Source organism: Taudactylus pleione, unplaced genomic scaffold (genome assembly GCF_031769625.1).
Source record: "Taudactylus pleione unplaced genomic scaffold, aTauple2 ptg000326l, whole genome shotgun sequence".
Classification (NCBI taxonomy): domain Eukaryota; kingdom Metazoa; phylum Chordata; class Amphibia; order Anura; family Myobatrachidae; genus Taudactylus; species Taudactylus pleione.
Window position 1 is genome coordinate 2,517,822 of NW_028284727.1, and position 23,976 is coordinate 2,541,797.

At 39.5% G+C, this 23,976-nt stretch overlaps 1 protein-coding gene and 1 long non-coding RNA gene across 2 annotated transcripts in view; one reads left to right on the plus strand and one right to left on the minus strand.

Annotated features, from left to right (window-relative positions):
* LOC148509450 (uncharacterized) overlaps window positions 1-23,976 on the minus strand; it is a 75,371-nt gene that overhangs the window by 17,216 nt on the left and 34,179 nt on the right. Inside the window, exon 2 of the long non-coding RNA XR_015869433.1 lies at window positions 9,409-9,544. This is a non-coding gene — a long non-coding RNA (uncharacterized LOC148509450). The remainder of the gene's footprint in view (window positions 1-9,408; window positions 9,545-23,976) is intronic.
* The window catches only part of ARG1 (arginase 1), a 33,595-nt gene continuing 33,451 nt past the window's right edge, over window positions 23,833-23,976 (plus strand). Inside the window, exon 1 of the mRNA XM_088443092.1 lies at window positions 23,833-23,938. Within this exon, the coding sequence (XP_088299218.1) occupies window positions 23,882-23,938 (57 nt within the window). The 5' untranslated portion in view covers window positions 23,833-23,881. The remainder of the gene's footprint in view (window positions 23,939-23,976) is intronic.

Genomic DNA, 23,976 nt, shown 5'->3' on the forward strand with positions numbered 1-23,976 from the left:
ATATATTCAGGAACTTGCTAAATTAATAGATAATATCACCAAGATGTATGATGACACATTCAGGTATACAGGGAGAGAATTGCAAGCATACAAGAAAGAACTGGTGCAACACAGACTAGTGTTAAATTATTTAACTGCTGTTACTGGAGGGTATTGCGTAACTTTGGCCACCCAATTTGGAGTGAAGTGTTGCACCTATGTCACCAATGATACCAGCGACCATAAAGAGGTGATAGACCGGAAGATGGACGAAATTCTGCAGCTAAAATGGCAGTTTTGTAAGAACCATAATGCTTCAGTGGCTGAAGTAGGGTAGAAAACAGAAGGATGGGTTTCATGGTTGAACCCAGTGAAATGGTTCTCAGGCCTAGGGGAATGGGTCCAGGAAGTTATCGCCAGCATAGGCAAATTCTTGATCCTTATACTACATGTCATCATAGTAATTGGCCTATGTGTCCAGTATGTTCCTATTGTGTTGAAGTGTGGAAAATGTAAAAATAGAGTAAGACGAAAGAACGAATTTATGATGGTGGTCAGTAATGGCAATATGAATACTGAGGTAAATATAGAACTGCATTACAACCCTGAACTAGGAAATACCATCATCTAATGTATTATATTTAGACGTGCATAGAATGTATTATTGGAATGTTACTTTTGAAACACCTCAGATAATGTAAAGTCTCAATTTCCCTTCAAGACTGCCTTTATAGGAGTGGTGCATCCCCACATCTTTCACATGATCTCCCAAGGTCCACGGTGTGTGTATAATGGTAGTTTTATGTCCCCTCCTAGAGACACATTATTGATGGATTAAGAACCACCTTGTGCCAACCCCTGAAAACATTAAGTAATATACGTATGTATGACTAAAATTAATTTTAACATCAGGATGTGATAGCATGTTGTTCGCTATCAAAGGGTGGACTGTTGAAGCTGGATTAGCGGCTGAGACGGAATCAGCGTAAAAATTAGCGTGCGCAACACCATCTTGCGAATGGCAGCTAGACTCCATTTTAGAAACAAGAATCTGCAAGCCACCATTTTGCGACCAGCTCCATTTTAAGTTACAACTCATGAGCTAAGTACAGATGGCAATGTTTTTGATAATCTACCAAGGGCAACTGGAAGAACAGCCTCCTGAGAAAAAGTTAATAGAATAGACAATGCACCAGAATTATGTGAGTGTTTTACATACAAATTGGGAATCCCTGTATGTAGACAAGTATAGCTGTGGCAATTGTAATATAACCCAGGTATTGATCTACACAATTGAATTTGTCTGAATCCTAAACAGGTTTTAGTCCCACACCCAGACAGAATGGCCCTGGCTTCACAGCTGGGGGTAACACATTTGCATTGCAGTTTGAAACTGTGAGTGAGGAATGAGATGTGTGTGCATATGTATGTGTGTAATATATATATATGTATATGTTAAGTCCATCATAGATAGAATCTCATGCATAAACACTGCACATTACGCACAGTTGAGCTGCTAACATGACGCTCAGTAGCGAATGCACAATCTCCTGCATGCAAACGCTGTTTATTAGCTGCATGCGTGCACATCTGTCCCAAATCAGATAAACCTAACTAGCGTCTTTTCCCATATCTCTAATACTCACATAATGCACACTTACACAAAAGGTTCCATAGCTATAAAGTAAAAGATTCAAGTTTTATTCATTTATTACAAATGCTGTGAAATAAAGACTATTTTGGTATCTAAGGTTTAATACATGATAAGTAAGCCGTGTTTGATTTTATACTGATCCGCACTTTATCCACAGCTTCCCATTATCAACGGTGTGAAGACCGGAACATGTGTTCGCAACTTATGGACCGTAAAGACATAAGAACCAAAATGTATTTTTGTGCATGCAGGGGAAATAGAGGAGGCAACAAGCTGTTAGAGGCTGTTCTGTGTCCATTTGAACCAACCTGTTAAATGCTCTGTAACAGATGCGTCCCCCTTGGGAATCAATGGCATCAGCAACAAGCCTTTTTATTGTGTTGTCTATTTCTGGGGGGTATAAATATGTGGACTCTGACCCTTAGTTGCTAGTCTTCTTGCTGATTGCTGATTGACGAAGATCCCTTGCTGATGCCGGGATCTGGTCCAGAGCGCCTGCGTATGTATAACTGTACTTGGGTCTGTATAATTTCTTTGCGCTAAATTGTACTTAGATCACAGCGTGTAACTGACTGTACTTTTACTTGAATAATACTTTGTGCTTTGGAACCACAGGTTCAAGGTCTGGAGTCTTTATTTACTGTATGACTGCGTACGCAAAATAGTGTCATCCTTAGAGGTTTATAGGAAGGATATGAGAAGGTATAGGCAGGAGTGTATAGAGGTTAGAATCTAGAATCCTTAGAACATGCAGGGAATATAAAAATTTCCACATCATAGCTTCAAAAAGGGAAGTTGCCAGGCACTTCCAACACAATAAACCATGACTCCATCAATGATTTGAAAGTGTTTGGACTAGAAATAAGCCTCCGAGGTATGAGAGCAGGAAATCTTACTAAAGAACTTTTTTTTTTTAAAAAGAGAGTCAATAGACCTATACTTTGGGTACTGTGACTCCTCCCGGTCCCAAAGAATATATTAAAGTCAGCTCCTCTATACTCATACATAATATTAATTATATATATTTATAGATTTTTACACGTGTGTGTGTGTATATATATATATATATATATATATATATGTATACACACACACACACACACACACACACACAGTGTGTATGTATATATATATATATATATATATATGTATAAAAATATCATACAAACTCAGCACTCACATGCTTTTCAAACTGCAACTCCTTTGAATACAGGGAATGTTGGTTCCAAAATATTGCAATAATTTGTTAAGCTGGCCACCACTTCACGGACATTCCCATTTGGCCAGTCCCTACACTGATTCTCAGATAAATGATCTTGGTCTGCCACCTTTGGCCCAAGCTTGCATACATTTTAAACATGAATGTGGGTCCTGGCTTAAAGAGACAGGACCACACCCAGGGCTATCAGTTAATAAGCACCTGGAAAAAGAAAAAAAGTTTGTCTTACATTTGAAAAACAGGGTGCCCTAGCAAGTGTGACCACAAAATGTAAATAAACGACAGGCTTAATCCATGGCACTCACCCATCTGGGGTGCCCTTGGCATGCGACCACACTATCTACTTAAAAAATATCATACAAACTCGGCACTTACATGCTTTTCAAACTGCAACTCCTTTGAATACAGGGAATGTTGGTTCCAAAATAGTGCAATAATTTGTTAAGCTGGCCACCACTTCACGGTCATTCCCATCTGGCCAGTCCCTACACTGATTCTCCGTTTGAAAAGCATGTGAGTGCCGAGTTTGTATGATATTTTTTATGTAGATGGTGTCGTCACATACCAAGGGCACCCCAGATGGTTGAGTGCCGTGGATTAAGCCTGTCGTTTATTTAAATTTTGTGGTCACACTTGCTAGGGCACCCTGTTTTTCAAATGTAAGACAAACTTTTTTTCTTTTTCCAGTTGCTTATTAACTGATAACCCTGGGTGAGGTCCTGTCTCTTTAAGCCAGGACCCACATTCATGTTTAAAATGTAAGCAAGCTTGGGCCAAAGGTGGCAGACCAAGATCATTTATCTGAGAATCAGTGTAGGGACTGGCCAGATGGGAATGACCGTGAAGTGGTGGCCAGCTTAACAAATTATTGCAATATTTTGGAACTAGCATTCCCTGTATTCAAAGGAGTTGCAGTTTGAAAAGCATGTGAGTGCCGAGTTTGTATGATATTTTTTATGTAGATGGTGTGGTCACATACCAAGGGCACCTCAGATGGTTGATTGTCGTGGATTAAGCTATATATATATATATATATATATATATATAAATGTATATATATATAAATATAATCAAATATCCTGACTGCTTAACTCACTTACTGACTCATCAATGCCTAGCTCAAACTCCTGGACCTAGAAAAATTCAAATCTGAGAGAATATTCCTTCCATGACGTAGGTATCCACTAAGAAGGGATTTTTTTTTTAAATTCGACTCCTAAGGGGGTGAAAAGGTCTAAAATGTTTCCTCCCCCTGTGTAATGTCCTGACTGTCTATCTCATTGTGGCTGCAGCAGAGTTCACTATTAAAATACGAACTGTCATTCCAAGTACTGCCAAACATCACTGATAGTTGATGTGGCTCCCCTATTTGAATAGTGAGGGAAGGGAATGTGTTACTACAGATGTGAGAGAAGGGAATGCGTTACTACACAGGTGAGGGAGGGGAATGTCAAATGTGCTACTATGGAGTGAGGGAAGGGAATGTGTTATAACATGAGCGAGGGATGGGAATGTGTTACTACAGGGGTGAGCTGGGGTAATGTATTACTCCAGAGGTGAGGGAAGGGAATGAGGGAGGGATTGTATTTCTACACAGATGAGGGAGGAGAATGTCGAATATGTTACAACACAGGTGAAGGAGTGAAAGGTGTTACTACAGATGTGAGGGAGTGAAATGTGTTTGTACACAGGTGAGGGAGGGTAATGTTTTACTGTAACCATAGGGATAATAATTTGATTTGTACAATGTAAAGGAGTTTGTACCATGAAGTACTGGCCAATGCATATTTTTTGAAAATGGCCAACTGTGCCTAGCACTCACAGGGGAAGTGCAGTGAGCTCTTAAAAACAGTTGGTAGTAGAAGTACCTTAAATGGTTTGAGCAAACACATGACAAGAATGGTCAGTATAAGATGGACACAGTATAGCTTGGTCAGCATAAAGTATAGTATATGCAGAGTGTTTCCCTATGGTTGAAGGGAGGATTTGTCTAAGGAGGGAAATTCCTCTGAGGAGGATTAATCTAAGGCAGTGGAATAACATGCATCTGTGCTTAGATGTCTGCGGGTGTGACCATCGATTATCAATATGAATTATCCTCAGATGAATGAAGATATGAAGGACATATTTAAGAACATATAAAATTAGTATTGATTCTTGTATTGCTTATCATTCTATTAAATTGATAGTAAACTGCTTTTTATATAACCTTATAAATCGGATTTTGTGTGTCAATTATGTGAAATTCTTTCACCAATAACCCTGTGTAATAAATGTCCACTGGGAACACTTACCATAGCAGTGAAGGAGGGGATACATTACTATAGAGGTGGAGGATTAATGTGTTACTGGAGAGGTGAGATGGAAATGGAAACAGCAAATATTTAAGGTGTATCCAGATAAAACCGGGTACATCAGCTAGCACTTTATATACAAATCTTTTTACCTACATTATCAGTTATGAATTATCATATCACCTTACTTACACCCATTGTTCAATCCTAGAATGTCAATTAGTTATTCAACTATCAATTATTCACTGTTAATTATTTCTCACATTAGTATTCATATTACACATTTTCTAGTACTAATTCATCACATTCACATCTAATTGGCATATTTCACAATGCTTCTTACCCTACAAAACAGTTAATGATGGTAAATTATTTTAAAAGACGATCACATGCACCAATGGTTTTTTAATAAATTTTTTTAATTTTTTTCATTCTTTTTCATATCATATCATTATTTCCCTCTAAAACACAAATAACCGATACCATTCACCAGAATAATCTCCCTGGTGTACATATTTTTCCTTCTAATATTTTTTCCTTTTAATTGTTTATATTGTGTACCAGAAGGTAGTTAACCTCCTCTCCTATTTCTGATCCCCCATCTCCATTTTGGTTAAATCTATGCATAAAGAACAGGTGACCAGACCTTTATTTATGTGCCGGGCTTCACATTCCCTCTGTCCAGCATATGTATGTCTTGCGATCTATATAGGCTCCGTAATATTGTGTTCTGTTATATTATGATTGACACCTTATGTAGGTACAGATGTATTATTTGTGATTGGCTAGAATATTGTATCAATCAAAATGGCTAATCCCATATTTTGCTGACTATGGACTTTGCTAATGTAAATAGGAATCTTTGTCCGAACTCCATCCGGCTTTATGTATGTTATGGCAGTTCTCAATGAGATTTTAGAGACCCTAAATATACAATTGATAATTATGAGCTATTCTGGCAACACTAGTTTCGGGAATTTCCACTATTGATTGGTTGTTATGTCAATCTAAGTGGGAATCCCACAAATGATTGGCCAGAGCTAGTGTTAATCAAAATAAAAATCTCATACAAAAATATGTCCAGTCTTCTATTTCCAATAAAGGCTTTGTCTGGGTTATAATGTGATAATATCACTGGTTTTCTTGTAGCCACTAAAGGTAGACAACTCAAATATTTTCAATTACAAAGATAGTTATTTTATATAACTTCCTTACTAGGATAATGTAGGGGAAACCTAACTCCTAATTGGTCATTGTTATTGTCAATCAAATACTCCCACACACTGCTGGGGAATCTGCATCCTCAAACTGGCCAAAGTGTGATTAATTAAAAGGTTTATGCTCCCCTATCTTTGATTGACCACTGCACACTCATACCAACTGGTGTATCTTTTTGCCAATCAAACAAAGTGCATCTTGATTGGCTGACTTGCCTCTTTAGTCATAGACCATCACATACTCCATTGAGTTCCCAAGTGATCAATCTCCAGTGAAACTTGTGTCCAGTGACTCACCGGGGTTCCCATTCATGCTCGTGCTGGACCCCACAGACACCACAGCACAAACTGCACTGCTCTTTACTCTCAGGTCATTTGTGTTCCCTCAGGGTGCACTCATCGGCCTGATTCCACTTGTGACTCCTGCACTGTATATGCAATAGGTTTCACAGTGCATAATAAGCTGAAAGCAGACACTCACTTTACTTTTTCCACTTCCAAACAAGTGTCTGTGATACACTTACCCGGTGTTCACTGCGATAGCACACATCTGGCAGCAGCTATCACAGCACTTGAGAACAAGTTTCCTTGCCTATCTTGCTATATTAGACAACCATTATATATGCACACTTAATTTGTCAACTCTGTGAGAAGAAATTAGAGTTTTCTCCTATGTACCTAAATCTGGATAAGGGAGCATAATTACCAATATCTGTTTAACCATTTAAAACAGGTGTGTAAATGTTTTTTTGCCTTACATTGTGATATTAGGATCCACATAGGGATTACAACTGATGAGTGGGACTAATCATTTGTATACTATAGGTGCTGTTATACTATATATTGTTTTCCCTAAGGGATTGGGTATGGGATCCCAATGGTCGGGACATCAGAGGTCAGGGATACTGACAGCGGCATCCCAACAGAATCCGGATGCCCAATGGTAAGTTGTCTAACCCTAACCCTCCCCCTAACCTTCCTTTTCTGCAGTCTAACCCTAACCATCCTCCCAGTAGGCTAGCCCTAACCTTCCCCCTCCTACAGCCTATCCCTCCCTCCGCAGCCTAACCCCCCCTGCAGCCTAACCCTAACCCTCCCCCTAGTGTCTAACGCTAACCCTAAACCTAACCCTCCCCCTAACTCTAATACTTACCGTTGGCATACCGGCGGTTGGGATTTTGATGCCAGGAGTCTGACTGCCGAGATCCCGAAAGCCAGCATCCCGTATCCATCCATCTAAGCCCATGAGCTAAATGTAATAGAGTGCAAGCCGGTGCCGCTGCTGCAATACATGTTTTTTTTAAGACAGCAAGGATGTTAAAGGCAAAACCAAGCTGGTATTACCTTTAACATGCTTGCTGTTTTTAAAAAATGCAAATACTTGTATGTATTCTAACAGCGGCACCAGCTCACGCTCTATTACATTAAGCCCCTGTATGTAATGACAAATTACAAAAAAAATAAAATTTCATAGAAATATGAAAAACCTTAATGTACACATAAAAGGCTCTACATTTCTTTGTCCACCTAACAATGTTGTCTAACAGCCGTCACTTATGAAACTGAAACAATGTATGACATATTGTAGGGGTGCAGCTCATTACCTTCCTCATCATGCACTTCAGGAATGTGGTCAATCAGCATATTGATACCAATTACAGTGAGAAACAAAGTACAAGTGGTGTCACAGCTGAAGCTGTAGGTAATAAAGGTCAAACCAAGTTACCCGTTTTTTATTTTATTGTGGAGTGTTTTCTAGTCTCATAAGTGTAATGAGGCATACAGTATTAATTTATTTTGTACTGTCTATACTGTCTAAAAGCTTTACATAGAAAATATAATGCACCAATATCAGGACTAGAGTTGCCTTACTTAGTGAAGAAAATAACATTGTGGAAACAGTGGGCCTAATTCAGATTTGTACACAAATCTGATGGTTGACATACAAATCTGATGTTTTGGGATCTACACATCTTTGCACACAGCCGCCCCTTTAGATGCAGCTTGATTGACATGCTGCAGCATTTGGGAGGTGGAGACCTGGACCATTCTACAAAACGGGGTGCATTTTCGGACACAGACTTCCTAGACCCAGCTGATAAGTTCTGATGACCAGTCTGAGAAAACATTAGCTTACGCAGAATGGCCGAGAGTTGTGATGATGATGCAATGCTGTATCTTCAGATGCAGCACTCATAAGAGAAGATGTAGTTGAAATACGATGGACGGTTAGCCGTCTGTCTAAATCCCAACTGAAAACTAAGGATAGGCATCAAAATCCCAACGCCATTCTAGATTCTTCCCGAGTGAAGCCGGCCCTTCTTAGCTCCATGGGGAGTTAGGTTTAGGCACCGCCGGGGGGGAACTTAGGTATAGGCACCCTGGGGAAGGGTTAGGGTTAGGCTGCAGGGAGCTGGGGTTTGGGTTAGGCACCACCGGGGGGAGGTTAGGGTTAGGTACCTCCCCAGGGAGGGTTAGGCTTAGGGTGTAGAGAGGGTGGAATAGGGTTAGGCACCACCGGGGGGAGGGTTAGGGTTAGGAATCCCCCGGGGAGGTTAGGGATAGGCACCACCTAGGGAGGGATAGGGTTAGGGGGGAGAGGGATAGGGTTAGTGTACTTATGTGCCCCTGTCAGGATCTCTCATGATCAGACGTCCGGCGTCGGTATTTTACCTGGTGGCTATGTAGCCACTGGGATATCATACCCAACCCCATAGGAGGCATCTCTATCCTACAGATGCCTCTTGCTGTATTTTAATTTTAGTTGTGCGGTATTCCACAGCCATCCACATCAGAATCAGACCCAGTGTTCATCTTATTGATGAATATAGGCTCCTCCATTACTTTGATGTTTTTCTTCTAATTGTCTTAATTTAAAATGTTTCACCATATTCTGCAATAATCAAATCACACATCATGCTTACTTTTTACTGTTGAATTCAAGGTGCTCAGTTTCAGTGAAGAAAACTGGTGTTTATTATGGACATTTCGAGGTCTAGTTCCCCTTCCTCAGGACACGCAAAGTGCGAACATATAAATACTCACAGTGCAGGTCTCTCATGTCTCCGCCCCATGCATCGTTCTGATATCGGTGTTCTACTTTCGGTCGCGAGGGTGACGAAAACCAGAAGTGATGTCACCCAGGGAAGAAGCATCCAGCGTGACACTTGCCCAGAGTTTCCTGTGGTTGCCATAGAAACATAAAAACAGGAAATTACTTCCAAGCATAACAATAACAACATACCTCCCAACATGACCCTCTCCAGGAGGGACACAATGCTCTGATCCTGGAATTCCCTGGTAATTTATGATTGGTAGAGGCTCCAGAGGTGGGGCTGCAGCACATTCCAAAATTCAAATAGGGGAGTCACACTAACTGCCAGTGAGTCCCATCCAGTGATGTTTGGCAGTGTTTGAAATGACAGTTGGTGTGACTCCCCTATTTGAATTTTGGACTGCTCTGCAGTCCCACCTCTTACCAGGGGAGTCCAGGACCAGAGCATTGTGTCCCTCCTGGAGAGGGTCATGTTGGGAGGTATGTAATAATCTATGTCAGTACACAATAGTGCAATAGTAAAAAAAATATATAAACATCCCACCATCTAAACATGATACATATAAATGACAGTTAATTTATAAAGATATCCTATATATAAAATGTGCACAATCAACCAACAATGTAGGGCTAGAGCTATCTGCTGTCTCTGGTATTCGAACAATGGATACCTTTTATCATAACCTATAAGTATATATTGCCACACTGATGCCCCCATTTACTAATGAGTTCTCTCACCAAAACGAGTGATAAATTTCACTGTGTATGATAGATGGCGCTCCAGCCAATCAGCTCCCAACTGTCATATTTCTAACATTTGACAGTTGGGAGCTGATTGGCTGGAGCACCATTTATCATACACAGTGAAATATATCACTCGTTTTTATGAGAAAACTCATTAGTAAATGAGGCCCTTAATGTCTAATGTAGCCAATTAACTAAATACCTAGAAGATAGCCTACCTCTATCTAACAATAATAAATATACTTTCCAATATTATACTGAAAAATGTCAGAAGTCTTCAAAAGTGTTCTAAAAATGATCAAAAACATGTCATCCTTTAAAAATCATACTTCAATATGCATAGTCCAATGTAATATCACACATTTACACCCAAATCTGAGTTCATAATATGAGAACAATAAAACAGGAAAAAATTAACTGTTTTTCCATATCAAAACCCATGCTGGGAAAACTTAATATTTGGTCACTGCTCTAGGCTTATCACAAGAAACAACTCAAGCCTAAAGGTTTGTTGAGTTCCTTAGGACTCAACGTTTTTAATGGAAAAACCCATTTGGATTTAAATTGTAATAATTTTTTTGCTCGTCCCCTCTTCTAATAGAGAAGGGAACCTGATTTATAATTCTATACCTCAGCATAGCCATGCTGTGTTTTGCCAAGGCAAAGTGCCTTGTGGGGTTATAGCAATGAATCAAGGCACCTGCACCTTAATATTATTACCTTTACAGGACTCTTCGTATCATTTTTTATTTTGTTTTGCACCAGCACTGAGGCACTTTTTTGTGAAACTGCACTGGCACCAGCGCTTTCCATTGTGGATTTTGCACAATATAAGCATCATCATTCGCAGAAGAATATTTACACCAGAAAATTATATGGTTGAGATAGCTACACAAATGCTACAATGTGACACTAAGGAATCATTCAGCTTCTCTGTTGCAGAGACCAACAACATTGTTATAAGGAACCAGCTTTTTACCAGAGTGAGAGCCTTACTAATGAGGATGTTTTTAAAGATCTATTTAAGTTGAAAAAAATAGAAATTGATTTTTTTGTATCACGGCATAACATTATCCGATTATTATAGGAAAAAACAGATTCCCAGAGGATTCAGGGTGCATAATACCTCAACCATCTAAAGATACAACATTCCATTCTGCACCAGAAGGAATACCATTTTGAACAAATGTTCAATGGATCTTATGTTATTGGTGATAAAAAAAAATCCACCTTAGAGTTAAATATTACATGAGAAAAATTTGAAACAGAACATTTGTCCAGCTTGTCATCAGACTTGAATATCAACCGGCTGGATAAATTGAAGAGACAAGTAGAACAAAATAGGACTAACCTTATTATATATAAAAAGGAAAAGCTCTCTAAAGTGCAACAAGATTATGCCCAGCTCCGGGTATACAATTGGTTCAATCATACAAACAATCCAGTAAGAGGAAGGTCAAACAGAGTATTTCAAAGAGCACAGCCAGACACAAGACTTGGTCGGTATTCCAGTACATCAGCAAGTGACATGGAGAACATGGTCACTCCTTCACCAATAGCACATAATAGGGACATCCCTTTAGGGATGCCTGGGCGGTAGGCTCAAGACCAAGCCCACCAAGAGGGAAGCCAAGCACAAAGCCAAGGCATACACCAAACCACCCAGGGTGAGAAGAATTTAGTCTTTAATCTCTCTAAAAAACCGCTCACATCGATTGAGATCAGGGTGTTAATCAAGGAACTGTCATTTGTACCCACAAACAAACATAACAAATTTCAATGGAAGATAGATAACTATAAATTACAGCAAAAATTGAGACTTAGAGAACATTTTCACAAGCAACAGGATCAGAGATAGACCAATGAGGACTTCATTATACCATCACAGGTGCAGAAATTAGGCCTGAAATCGAACTTCAATCCTTAATCTACAAATTCCTCCATTAGGACATTCTCAAGAATGCTAGAAGCATCATTATAAGAGGATACTAAAATATGTGTCACAATTTGTCAAGAGAGGAATACCGTATCTTGCGCTCAGAGTATTGGGGGAACGCCAAGATATAGTCATCAGAGGAGCAGACAAAAGGGGTTTGACTGTAGTGGTGGACCTAGAAATGTATACAGCTGAATGCTCTCATCTTTTAGCATATACCAGCATGCATGACCCCTCAAAGGGATGTCCAAAAGAACAATATCAGCAATAATTAGAGGGTCTCTTCTCATAAGCCATCCTTAGTGGAATCATAAGTAAAGACCTATACATAATTTTGCTCAAGGAACATCCTATAGTGCCATTATTCTACACTGTCCCTAAGATCCACAAGGACACACAGAGGCCCCCAAGTAGACCGAATAGCAGTGTACTTGGATGTATTTCTACAGCCATGCATACAAGATACCTTCATGCATTTTAAGGATACTTCCTCTCTCATCAGAAGTATTGTAGAGATTGAAGAGGTTACCAAAAATTTGGTATTGGCCAGTATATGGTAGACGTTACAAATATATATCCTAAATAAATAAATCTATATACATGTATTCCTCACTCAGATGATCTACAGGCAACTTGTAATTTAATTTACAATAATTACAAATATTCTGGCCCAGATATTAATTTCTATGTGTCTCTTTTGGAATCGACTCTTATGCATAATTTTTTTTATAAAGTATGGGAAGTTCTTCATACAACTAGCGGAGTGTGCGATGGGTTCATGTGGGGCCCCATCATACAGGAACACATTTATGTACATGGTAGAGTGTGATTTTTTTCTTTAGTGACACACACATTAGTCAGAAAATTTTTAAATATTTTCGATATGCTGTATATTTGACATACTAATTTTTTGGATAGGAGAGGAAAGTGCCCTTCATTCTCTCATTACTACACATAATGAATCCAATAGTCCAGTCCAACTCCCCTGCTCATTTAGTACAGTGAAATAAATGTTTTGGATGTGCAAATAAGTATCCTTAATGGCAAACTAAAGACCCAGCTGATTTCTAAACCTTCAGATCATAACACCATACTAAGACACAACAGCTTCCATTCTAAAGCCACCATACATGGCTTACCATACTCTCAGTTCTTAAGAGTATGTTGTATAATTAGCGATCCTCAAGATACAGTGAAGCATTTAGACAATATGGTGTTTGAGCAAGAGGGTATCCAATGAAGGATTTATAGAAAGCAAAACAAAAAGCCTTAGCATGCAGTAGAGAAGATTTTTTAAAGGAATCTACAGCTAAAAATCCAAAACAGATCATGCCCTGGGTCGACCACTATTCCACTAAAAGTATAGTCACCAACAAAACAGCTAAAGAATTATGGCCGCTTATTTGTACTGACCCTGACTTAAGTTCACTTAAAGAAACGAGACTGATGCCCAGTTACACCCGTGGGTCTAATATAAAAGATATAGTGGTCAAGATAGATAAAACTGGTTTTTCATCTGCCCCAACTTTTCACATTTTCTCACTAGAAAAGGAGGTTGTTATAGATGTGTGGGGTGTGTTATCTTATCCCGGGAGACACCTTCACACACCCTTACACAGGAAAGAAGTTCAAAATCAAACGCCCCTTAACATGTACATCTAAATTTGTTAGGTCTTGCCCATGTGGGACTCAGATTTGGGTGTAAATGTGTGATATTACATTGGACTATGCATATTGGATACAATGTTGTTGCTTGGTTTTAGAAACACTTTTGAAGACTTCTGAAATGTTTTCAGTATATTATTGGAAAGTATATTATTAGTAGCAGTTTGATAGAGGTAGGCTATCTTTCTAGGTATTTAATTAGTTAGTTGGCTACATTAGACATTTAGTGCGTCAATATATACTTATTTAGTGATAAATAATGTGATTTTTTGTGTGTCCTGAGGAATGGAAGCCAAACCCCAAAATATTTATAATAAACACCAGTTTTCTTCACTGAAATTACAGGCTCTAAATGCCGCCTGTCTTACATACTAATATATTAAATAAACCCTTGACTTGTAGTACACTGCCCTTGAGGATTCAAGGGAACCAGATTATCAAGTAATAAACCATTATTTCCTCTTCCTCCTCCTCCAGGTCTGCTTACAGAAATGGGTAGTATTCAATTACTATGGTGGTACCTGGACTGAATTAACAAATTTTATTGATTGAAAAATGAAACCTCAAGTTAATTTTTAATTAAATTAGAAGAGTACAAGGGATTCTACTCTCTCTCTTTAGTCTTCTTGGAAGTGACTGCACTTACCACTTTTTTAGCAAGCTTTATAGAGGTTTGGATATCAATGCATTAATGCTTAGAAAATGTGTGTATAGAGGGCCTGATTCATTACGGAATGCAACTGTGAATGCAATAGCGATTACGCATGTAGTTCAACTGTGATAGTATGCTAATCCATTGCGATTACAATACCCTCACAGCACTACACAAGGACGCCCACTTTACATTACATATCTGTAATGTTTAGCAAGACTGCAAAACCATCGGTACAATCGAGTACCATCGCAGCCTCACGCACACTTGCACAAGCCCTGACCTAACTCAGAAATTGGTAACAACCACGCACGCTATCAGGCCTAAGGCTGTGTAGGCCATCGCAGTAGATAATTTATGCACACCCATGCAATGGTGTTGAAACGCACTGGCACGCCTGCATTTGGCCGACCACCCACCCGTCACCACCCACAAATGTCACTTCCTGTCACTCCTCTGCAATGGGTCTACGTAGTCATTGCAGTCGCTGTCCCTATTGAAATGGCTGGTTCGCGCACTGTGATGCATATACAAGCGCAGTACACAAGAATCGGCTGATTGCGTGCATAATTGCAGTTGCCTACGGTAGTGAATCAGGCCCAGAGAACCATCCTACTGCTTTACATAACTCTTCAATAGAGAGAGATTCTTACTCTGCCAGTGATGGTGCCATTGCTTTAGCAGAATGTGCGCTAATACCTTCCTTCATTTAATAGGCCTCCAGAATGCAAGATTCAGGATCATTGGACTCAGTGGGCACTTGAGCTTCACTCTTGCCACAAACCAAGTCTTCCTATATGCTTTAGTTCCAGATAAATACATATGACTTGCTATAACTAAGTCTAAACATTTACAGTCCTGTAAATTCTGCAATCTGTGAAACTGAGAGACTTTTATAAAAAAAAAGTAGAATTAGTTTTAAGAACTACTTTATGCAGAAACATATTGGGCAATGGTCACTCTGCCCATAGCGCTTGGAGTTCTGACACCCACCTTGCTGATGTGATAATGACTAAAAAGATAACTTTCAGATTAAGGAACTTCAGATGTATTTCTTGTAAAGGCTCAAATGTTGGTTTTCTAATAATATCAAAGACTAGATTTAAGTCCCATGAGAATAGAAGTTGACACTTTGCTGCCTGTATGAATCTAATTACATATTTTTTCACAGCAAAGTTTTGGTTATCAGTGCTTCTTAAGCAGAAATGTATATTTGCAATGTACAGACTGCAAGTCCTTTGCCTAAGCCATCTTGACAAATAGGATTAGTTAGTTTTGTATATCTTAGAGCACACATCCCACACACTATAATATACATTGGAGTAAATGTCTATCAGAATGATTTTTATAGGATACAATGTTATTGCTTGGTTTTAGAAACACTATTGAAGACTTCTGAAATTTTTCAGTATAATAGACCATTTTCTAGCTTTGAGGAGTGTGAAAATCACTTTTGCTGTAAACCCTTACTGGTTATATACTTGGCCTCGATGTAGAAGATTTGGGCACAATGGGCAAAACCATAATTTCTCAGTTACAAAGTGCAGAACTTGCACACACAGTGCTTTGCATTGCCATGAAGGTAGAATCGTTCTTACCATTACTTTGTCCAATCTTATATCTTTTACCATGGGGATAAGGGAAGAAATATCCCAGACTGAATTTATACATTTTTCAAGAGCCTCCCATCCAGTGCAACTACTTTACTGCCTGTTAGCCTGGAATAAAATATTTATATATTATTGGGGTCCGCACTTTCAATAGATTGGTGAGCCTGTCTCCAACTTTTGCCTTCCCTGGTAAGTAAAGCTTCCAGATATCATTGGAAGTAAGATCTATATCACTCTTGAGCCTCTTTATTCTTTTGTTGTCAAAAAATGTTATATTAATATCCCCGCTTGTGAGTATCTTCCATAACACCTCCCTGTCTGTACTGTACATTCTTGCCTCTCTAGAATTCCTTCTATATTTGTGTTCCAAATACTCTGAGTATAACTTTTTTTTTAGGTCCATCTTGAGGTAGTCATCTAATTTGTCTGCTAAATCTTTACTATAAGGGAATTGAGGTTGTTGGAGAAGAGGCACTCTACCTGAAGGGGAAGTTACCCCAACCTACTCTTTGACTGAGCCTGTCATTATCCAGGACTGAACCACAAGGCTTATCTAATGCCAATATATAAAGCCATAATTCAGGGTAAGAGATTGATTGAATCTATTGATTATCCCCACAAACGGCTGCTCCTCCGTGCAGTGCAGGGGCTGTGACCGTCCTCGGCTGCCACTCCAATCCCTATCTCCTGCTGCTCTACACACCATCAACACATAAGTTGGGGGGAGAGGGGATGTGCCCAAATTAAATTATATATATTGTCCTCCCAACATAAACTTGTTCCAATGCCCCTGTCACCATACAATAAAAAAACAACATCTCCCAAGACTTTTCCCTGATTTTCTTTTCTCTCCTGCTCCCTGCATCTCAGCAGTGCCACCACAACCACCCACTGCTGTTGCCCTGCATCTGGCAGGGGCCCAGCCACTAAGATGTGCTGGGAAGGGCAGAAGGATCATGGATGACAGATTTGTATTGCAGTTGCCATATGTATTATCAGCAGCATGTCCCTGGGGCTGGGGCACTTGTGCATATTTCCACAACCTCCATGCGCACCCCTCCGCACTCTTCCCCACCTGCTGAACATGATGATGAGCAATTTCCTTTTTGCATAATGTACTGTGCATTTCCTGAGCTTCCTCACTGTGGTGTCCCTGTCCAAGAACAGCGCTGACCTGCATGGGTGATGCATATGGCTGAGCAGGAACATCATGCTGGAGAGGGTGACTTCACGGGGAAGGAGTGGTGGGTGAAGTCCACCTGCAGGTTCAGCATAGGGATGGAAATCATAATCGGATGGCTGCTAACCATCAATGTTTTTCTTCCAATGGTAGTGTTTTTACTATTTGATGGTGGCAGTCTAATGTTTGCAACCATCGAATAAAAATTATTTGATGGTGTTTTGTTTTTTTAAATTCCTGATAGCTATGCCTTCCCTGGCTCCTTCCTGGCTACTGTTTCTGTATCAGGGCATCTTCATGGGTTCATTGGAGGCTGTCTCTCACTCTGTCTGCCTTAGATGTGACCCTGCTCAGTCCCTGACTACCTCCCCCCTCTAGGCTGCTGCTAAGCAACAGGGCACATTGCTATCTCTGTCTTAGAGAGCCAGAGTGCAGCCCTTGGCCCTGTAGCTGCAGTCAGTCACTCACAGTTATTTCTGTGACTTGTTTCAATCCAAGTCTCAGATTCAGATGCTCCTATAGAGTAGCTTCGGTGCAAGTTTTTTTTCTCCTGCGACTTTGCTCCACTAAAATCATCACTGCTCGGCTCCCTTTTGTCACAGATGAATGGTCCATACACTTTAACTTTCCTCGACCAATGCTGTATAGAATAGTGAAAATGCCATCAAAATCTGTCCAATGTTTCAAGAGATTAGCCCAAATGAATAGGCATAACCCCAAACTGGGGATAGATTGTATATATATATATATATATATATATATATATATTATACATACATACATAGTGGTGGGAGGAGTGGTCTCTCACCTGAATTGTCCACATTCTGGGGGGAGGGATCAGTTCCCTCTAAGGGAGAGGAAATCAATACAGGCACATTTTGCAGATGCAGTAGAAGTTTGGAACTCCGGGTTTTCTGGGCGGCACAGCTCAAAGTGGAAATAAGGAATTCTGTGTTTTCCAGGTTTCCTAGAGCCAGAAGGAAATAAGCAGCAGAGGAAGAGTTTAAAACTCTCATTCAGCATCAGTGCCCAGAGCACTCAGTGTATAATGGCCAGCAAGTAGGGCCAAGTGACCAAGGGCTATGCCAGGAGAGCATGGCCAATTGTAAGCACGAGGAGTGCTGGGACCTTTTATGTTCATTTACTTATTTTTTTGTATGTACCAGTGTTACCAGGCCTGAGTCAGAGTATGGTGTTCCGCTGTGTCTGCTGCCAGTAAAAAGACACTGTGTATTCACCGGAAATCTGCCTACCGAATCCTTATTTCAAGTACCCATTTTACTATATATATATATATATATATATATATATATACATACATATATATATATATATATATATATATATATATATATACATACATACATACAGTCAGGTGCATAAATATTGGGACATTGACAGAATTTTCATATTTTGGCCTCTATTCACCACCCCAATGGCTTTGAAATGAAACAAACAAGATGTACTTTAACGGCAGACTTTCAGATTTAATTTGAGGGTAATTACAGCCAAATCAGGCAAACGGTGTAGGAATTACAACGGTTTCTATATGTGCATCCCACTTTTTAAGGGGCCAAAAGTAATGGGACTATCAACTCAAAAGCTATTTCATGGACAGGTGTGGGCTATTCCCTCATTATTTCATTATCAATTAAGCAGGTAAAAGGTCTGGAGTTGATTCTAGGTGTGACATCTGCATTTGGAATCAGTTGCTGTCGACTCTCAATATGAGATCCAAAAGAGCTGTCACTATCGGTGAAGCAAGCCATCATTAGGCAGAAAAATCAAAACAAACCCATCAGAGAGATAGCAAAAACATTAGGTGGGGCCAAATCAACTGTTTGGAACATTCTTAAAATGAAAGAATGCACCGGAAAGCTCAGCAACACCAAAAGACCACGGAAAACAACTGTTGTGAATGACAGAAGAATTATTTCCCTGGTGAAGAAAAACCCCTTCACAACAGTTGGCCAAATTAAGAACAGTCTCCAGGAGGTAGGTGTATATGTGTCAAAGTCAACAATCAAGAGAAGACTTCACAAGAGTGAATATAGAGGGTTCACCACAAGATATAAACCATTGGTGAGCCACAAAAACAGGAAGACCAGATTAGAGTTTGCCAAACAACATCTAGAAAAGCCATTAAAGTTCTGGAACAACATCCTATGGACAGATGAGACAAAGATCAACTTGTACCAGAGTGATGGGAAGAGAAGAGTATGGAGAAGGAAAGGAACTGCTCATGATCCAAAACATACCACCTCATCAGTGAAGCATGGTGGTGGTAGTGTCATGGCGTGGGCATGTATGGCTCCCAATGGAACTGGTTCCCTTGTATTTATTGATGATGTGACTGCTGACCAAAGCAGCAGAATGAATTCTGAAGTGTTTAGGGCAATATTATATGCTCATATTCAGTCAAATGCTTCAGAACTCATTGGACGGCGCTTCACAGCGCAGATGGACAATGATCCGAAGCATACTGCAAAAGCAACCAAAGAGTTTTTTAAGGCTAAAAAGTGGAATGTTATGCAATGTCCAAGTCAATCCCCTGACCTGAATCCGATTTGAGCATGAATTTCACTTGATGAAGACAAAACTGAAGGGAAAATGCCCCAAGAACAAGCAGGAACTGAAGACATTTGCAGTAGAGACCTGGCAGAGCATTACCAGGGATGAAACCCAGCGTCTGGTGATGTCTATGTGTTCCAGACTTCAGGCTGTAATTGCCTGCAAATGATTTGCAACAAAGTATTAAAAAGTGAAAGTTAGATTTAGGATTGTTTAGTTTGTCCCATTACTTTTGGCCCCTTAAAAAGTGGGAGGCACATATAGAAACCGTTGTAATTCCTACACCGTTCACCTGATTTGGATGTAATTACCCTCAAATTAAATCTTAAAGTCTGCAGTTAAAGCACATCTTGTTTGTTTCATTTCAAAGCCATTGTGGTGGTGAATAGAGGCCAAAATATGAAAATTCTGTCAATGTCCCAATATTTATGCACCTGCCTGTGTGTGTAATAGTATATATATATATAGAGAGAGAGAGAGAGAGAGAGAGAGCAACATTGAATGTAGTGCCAGCTTGTAGAACAGCTAATTTTCATATAAAGATGGTCTATTGGTCTATATAGTGTTGGGCATTAGAACAAACACGTACACTCTTATCGGTCATTCTCTTCATGTTCATATTAGGACTGCATTGTTATAGTACAGGGTATTCCACTCATAGGAGGTCCCAAAATGAGAACTGAGCTTATATGTGGGGAATGCAATGTCTAAAGTTGGTGCCAAGCAGGGTTTGAAATTAAAAGGAGCATGTCGTCCGCAAATAATGTGACTTTCAGCTCAATGTTATTAACCCAGATTCCTCTATACAAGGTATTGTCTCTTAATTTAATAGCATGGGGTTCAATGGCAATTGCGAATAGGAGTGGGGATAGGGGACACCCTTGCCGCGCTCCTTGGGGAATGTGGAGGAGAGATGTCTATTGCAAGAAAGTTGTGACATTGGATTTGTATATAAAGTTTTCAAAAAACATATAAACTTTGAAGGAAATCCAAAATCTGCTAAGGATTGAAAAAATGTGACCAATAGATTAGGTCGAAAGCTTTTTCAGCGTCTAGGGATAAAATTACTTCTGAGGAAGCCTCCGACGCTGATTGAGTGGATGGAGAGCCGATAATACTCTACAGACATTTAGTATGGAATGTCGACCCCAAATGAACCCAGTTTGGTCCGGATGGATTATATGTGGTAAAATGATCTTTAGTCTATCTGCCAATATCTTAGTTAGGAGTTTGTAGTCTGAGTTTAACAAAGAAATTGGGCAATAAGATCCTGGCAATGATAAATCTCAGCCAGATTTAGGTAGAACCATGATTATGGCAGAGTTAAAATATAAAGGCATATCTTTATGATTCAAGATATAGTTAAACACAGAAACCAACGTTTCTTCTAATCTTGGGGAGAGGAGTTTGTAAAAGTCGTTTCCTAATCCATCCAGACCAGGTGACTTAGTTGACTTGAGGGCTTTAATTGCATCAGAGACCTCTCCAAAAGTAATAGATTCTGTTAAAGAGTCTAATAAATCTGATGGTATTTGAGAGTAGTTCACTTGAAGCCTAGTATTATCAGGAAGAGAATTTACGAAAGGGTTATGTTCCCTTTGGTCATTTGGGGCTGAATATGTTTTCATAACATTCCTTCATAACATTGGAAATCTGACTATTAGACGTTGTATAAGTGTCCGCCGATATTTTTAGTGGATGTACAAGCATTGGGGCTCATGTCCTGTTTAGAATATTTGTTAATAACTTGCTTGTTTTGTTTCCGAATTTATGATATCTATAATTACCAGAAAATAAATATTTATCCCCCCTTGTTTGCAATAATTCTACAAAGTGTATTTTGGCTGACTGATATTGCTGCCTATGCAATGGTGTTGGGTTTATCTTAAACTTTGCAAAAGATTCTGAGAGAGAGGCCTGAAAGGCTAAATATGTAGTGGAGTATTTCTTTTTTACTGCAGCAGTATAAGATATTATGGCTCCACGCATAACTGAATTGGCCGATTGACAAAATAAAGGAGGATTGGAAGTAGCATGGGATAAGTTGTTAATTTTATACTCTTCCCAGGTGGTTTCTATTTTTTGTTTAAATTAAAGTGATTTATTCAAATAGGAAGGGAACCTCCACAAGCCATAGGAAGCTCTCTCTTTTGAGGTTTGAAGTTAAAAACCAGAGCAGTGCATGGTCTGACAGTATTATTGCTTCTATATTTGATTCAGTTACTTGTGGAAAAAGTTTTATCGAGACCATGAGGTAGTCAATTCAAGCCTGCTAGTCTGATATTGTTTCTACGTGAGCGATTCTCCATATCATCCAATTTGCTCCATAGTTGAAAATTCTCCTTCTCTAAGTGTGAAACAGCACATTGTGCATCTGCCATATAGTGGCAAACAGCACTCAATCCGTTTTCAGTGTCTGAGACTCTGTGTGAAAGTGCTTGTAGCTGTGATGATAGATCTGTGACGGCTTTGGAAAGTAAGGGCCCCATAGTAGCTTTGATGGCCTTTACAACATCCCGATATGTGACAGGGGAATCAAGTGTGCATCGTACCTGTGGCATATTGGAGGATTCCTGAAATGCTGCTAACTTCTTAGCCACTGGAGAGCTTGGAGCCGACTCAGCACCAGTACCCGGTGCCATTTTAGGATCCGCCCATCGTTTCTCCTGACGCAGCGGTAGCTGGCTCACGGGTGCTGCCAGAGTCAGAAATTTCTCCATGCGCTAAGGCAGAGGTAAGGTAGCAGGAGTCCTCAGCTGGGAAGCTGCTAAGCAGCCTTGAAAAGGAGTGTGTTTGCCGGGAACGGAGCGGAGCTAAGCCCTGAAGCAGCTTACTCCATTCAGCCGGAACCAGAAGTCCGAAAAATAACTTTTTTAAATGGATGAAGGTTTTATGACCTAGGGATCATAGTAACAGTGTTATTTTAAATGTTGGTTGTGGATAAAAGTGCTATGTCCAATTTGTGTCAATTAAAAGTGCTATGGATAAAAGTGCTATGTCCAATTCATGTCAAATAAAAGTGCTATGGATAAAAGTGCTATGTCCAATTCATGTCAATTAAAAGTGCTATGGATAAAAGTGCTATGTCCAATTCATGTCAAATAAAAGTGCTATGGATAAAAGTGCTATGTCCAATTCATGTCAAATAAAAGTGCTATGGATAAAAGTGCTAAGTCCAATTCATGTCAAATGTCAAATAAAAGTGCTATGGATAAAAGTGCTATGTCCAATTCATGTCAAATGTCAAATAAAATTGCTATGGATAAAAGTGTTGTGGATGAACGTGCTATGTCCAATTCATGTCAAATGTCAAATAAAAGTGCTATGGATAAAAGTGTTGTGGATGAAAGTGCTATGTCCAATTCATGTCAAATTTATCTTTAACTGTAAATATCTGTTTCTTCTAAACATAACATAAAACACCTTCATCCATTTGCCTCTTCAATTACACATCTGATGTAAGTTGGGAACAAGAATGAAAGTTTCTGAGAGTCCGATGATGATGATCATCATTGCACCTGAATTATAAGGCACCACTATGCTTAGGGAAACAGAAGGTAGACTAAATAACTGCTTATGTGAATACCCAGGGTAAGGCAAGGTGAGAGGAGGGGGTATGGGGCTATGACTGGAGATTGCTATAGGTGTGAGATGGGTATGATCTCAGAAAGAGGCTTTTCAGCAAGCAGTGGTACAGAATACTCTATAACAACACCACACTCATGTAAAATAGTCAATATGAAATAAACAATCTAGTTGTGTATTGTTCAATTGTATCATTTATCAAAATAAGTGTTACATAGCCAGAATATTCATTTGACTGTTTTACTTTGTTTTTGTCTGTCTGTAAAATCTCTTTGCATGTACTGGTGCACAAAATACATAAGTAAAATAATCATAAATGGTCCAGTAATAGTAAGCTTTTTCATAACTACGTCACAAGGCAAACAGAAGTGCAGCAGCTGATGCTTTTTAAAGGGAACATATTGCATAATTTGTTACTGGGTGGAGATGTTACACCTCTTTACCTCACAGTAGTGCACATCAGAAAGGTACAAAAGGAGAAAGTTAGCAGCCAGACGTACACACTAGAGGGACAGGCACCATGAGTGGAAGGAAGAGATCAGTGGGAGTTATTGGAGCTCCTTTCTCAAAGGGGCAGGTGAGATTTTTCCCACAATTAATTCTTATATGTTAACA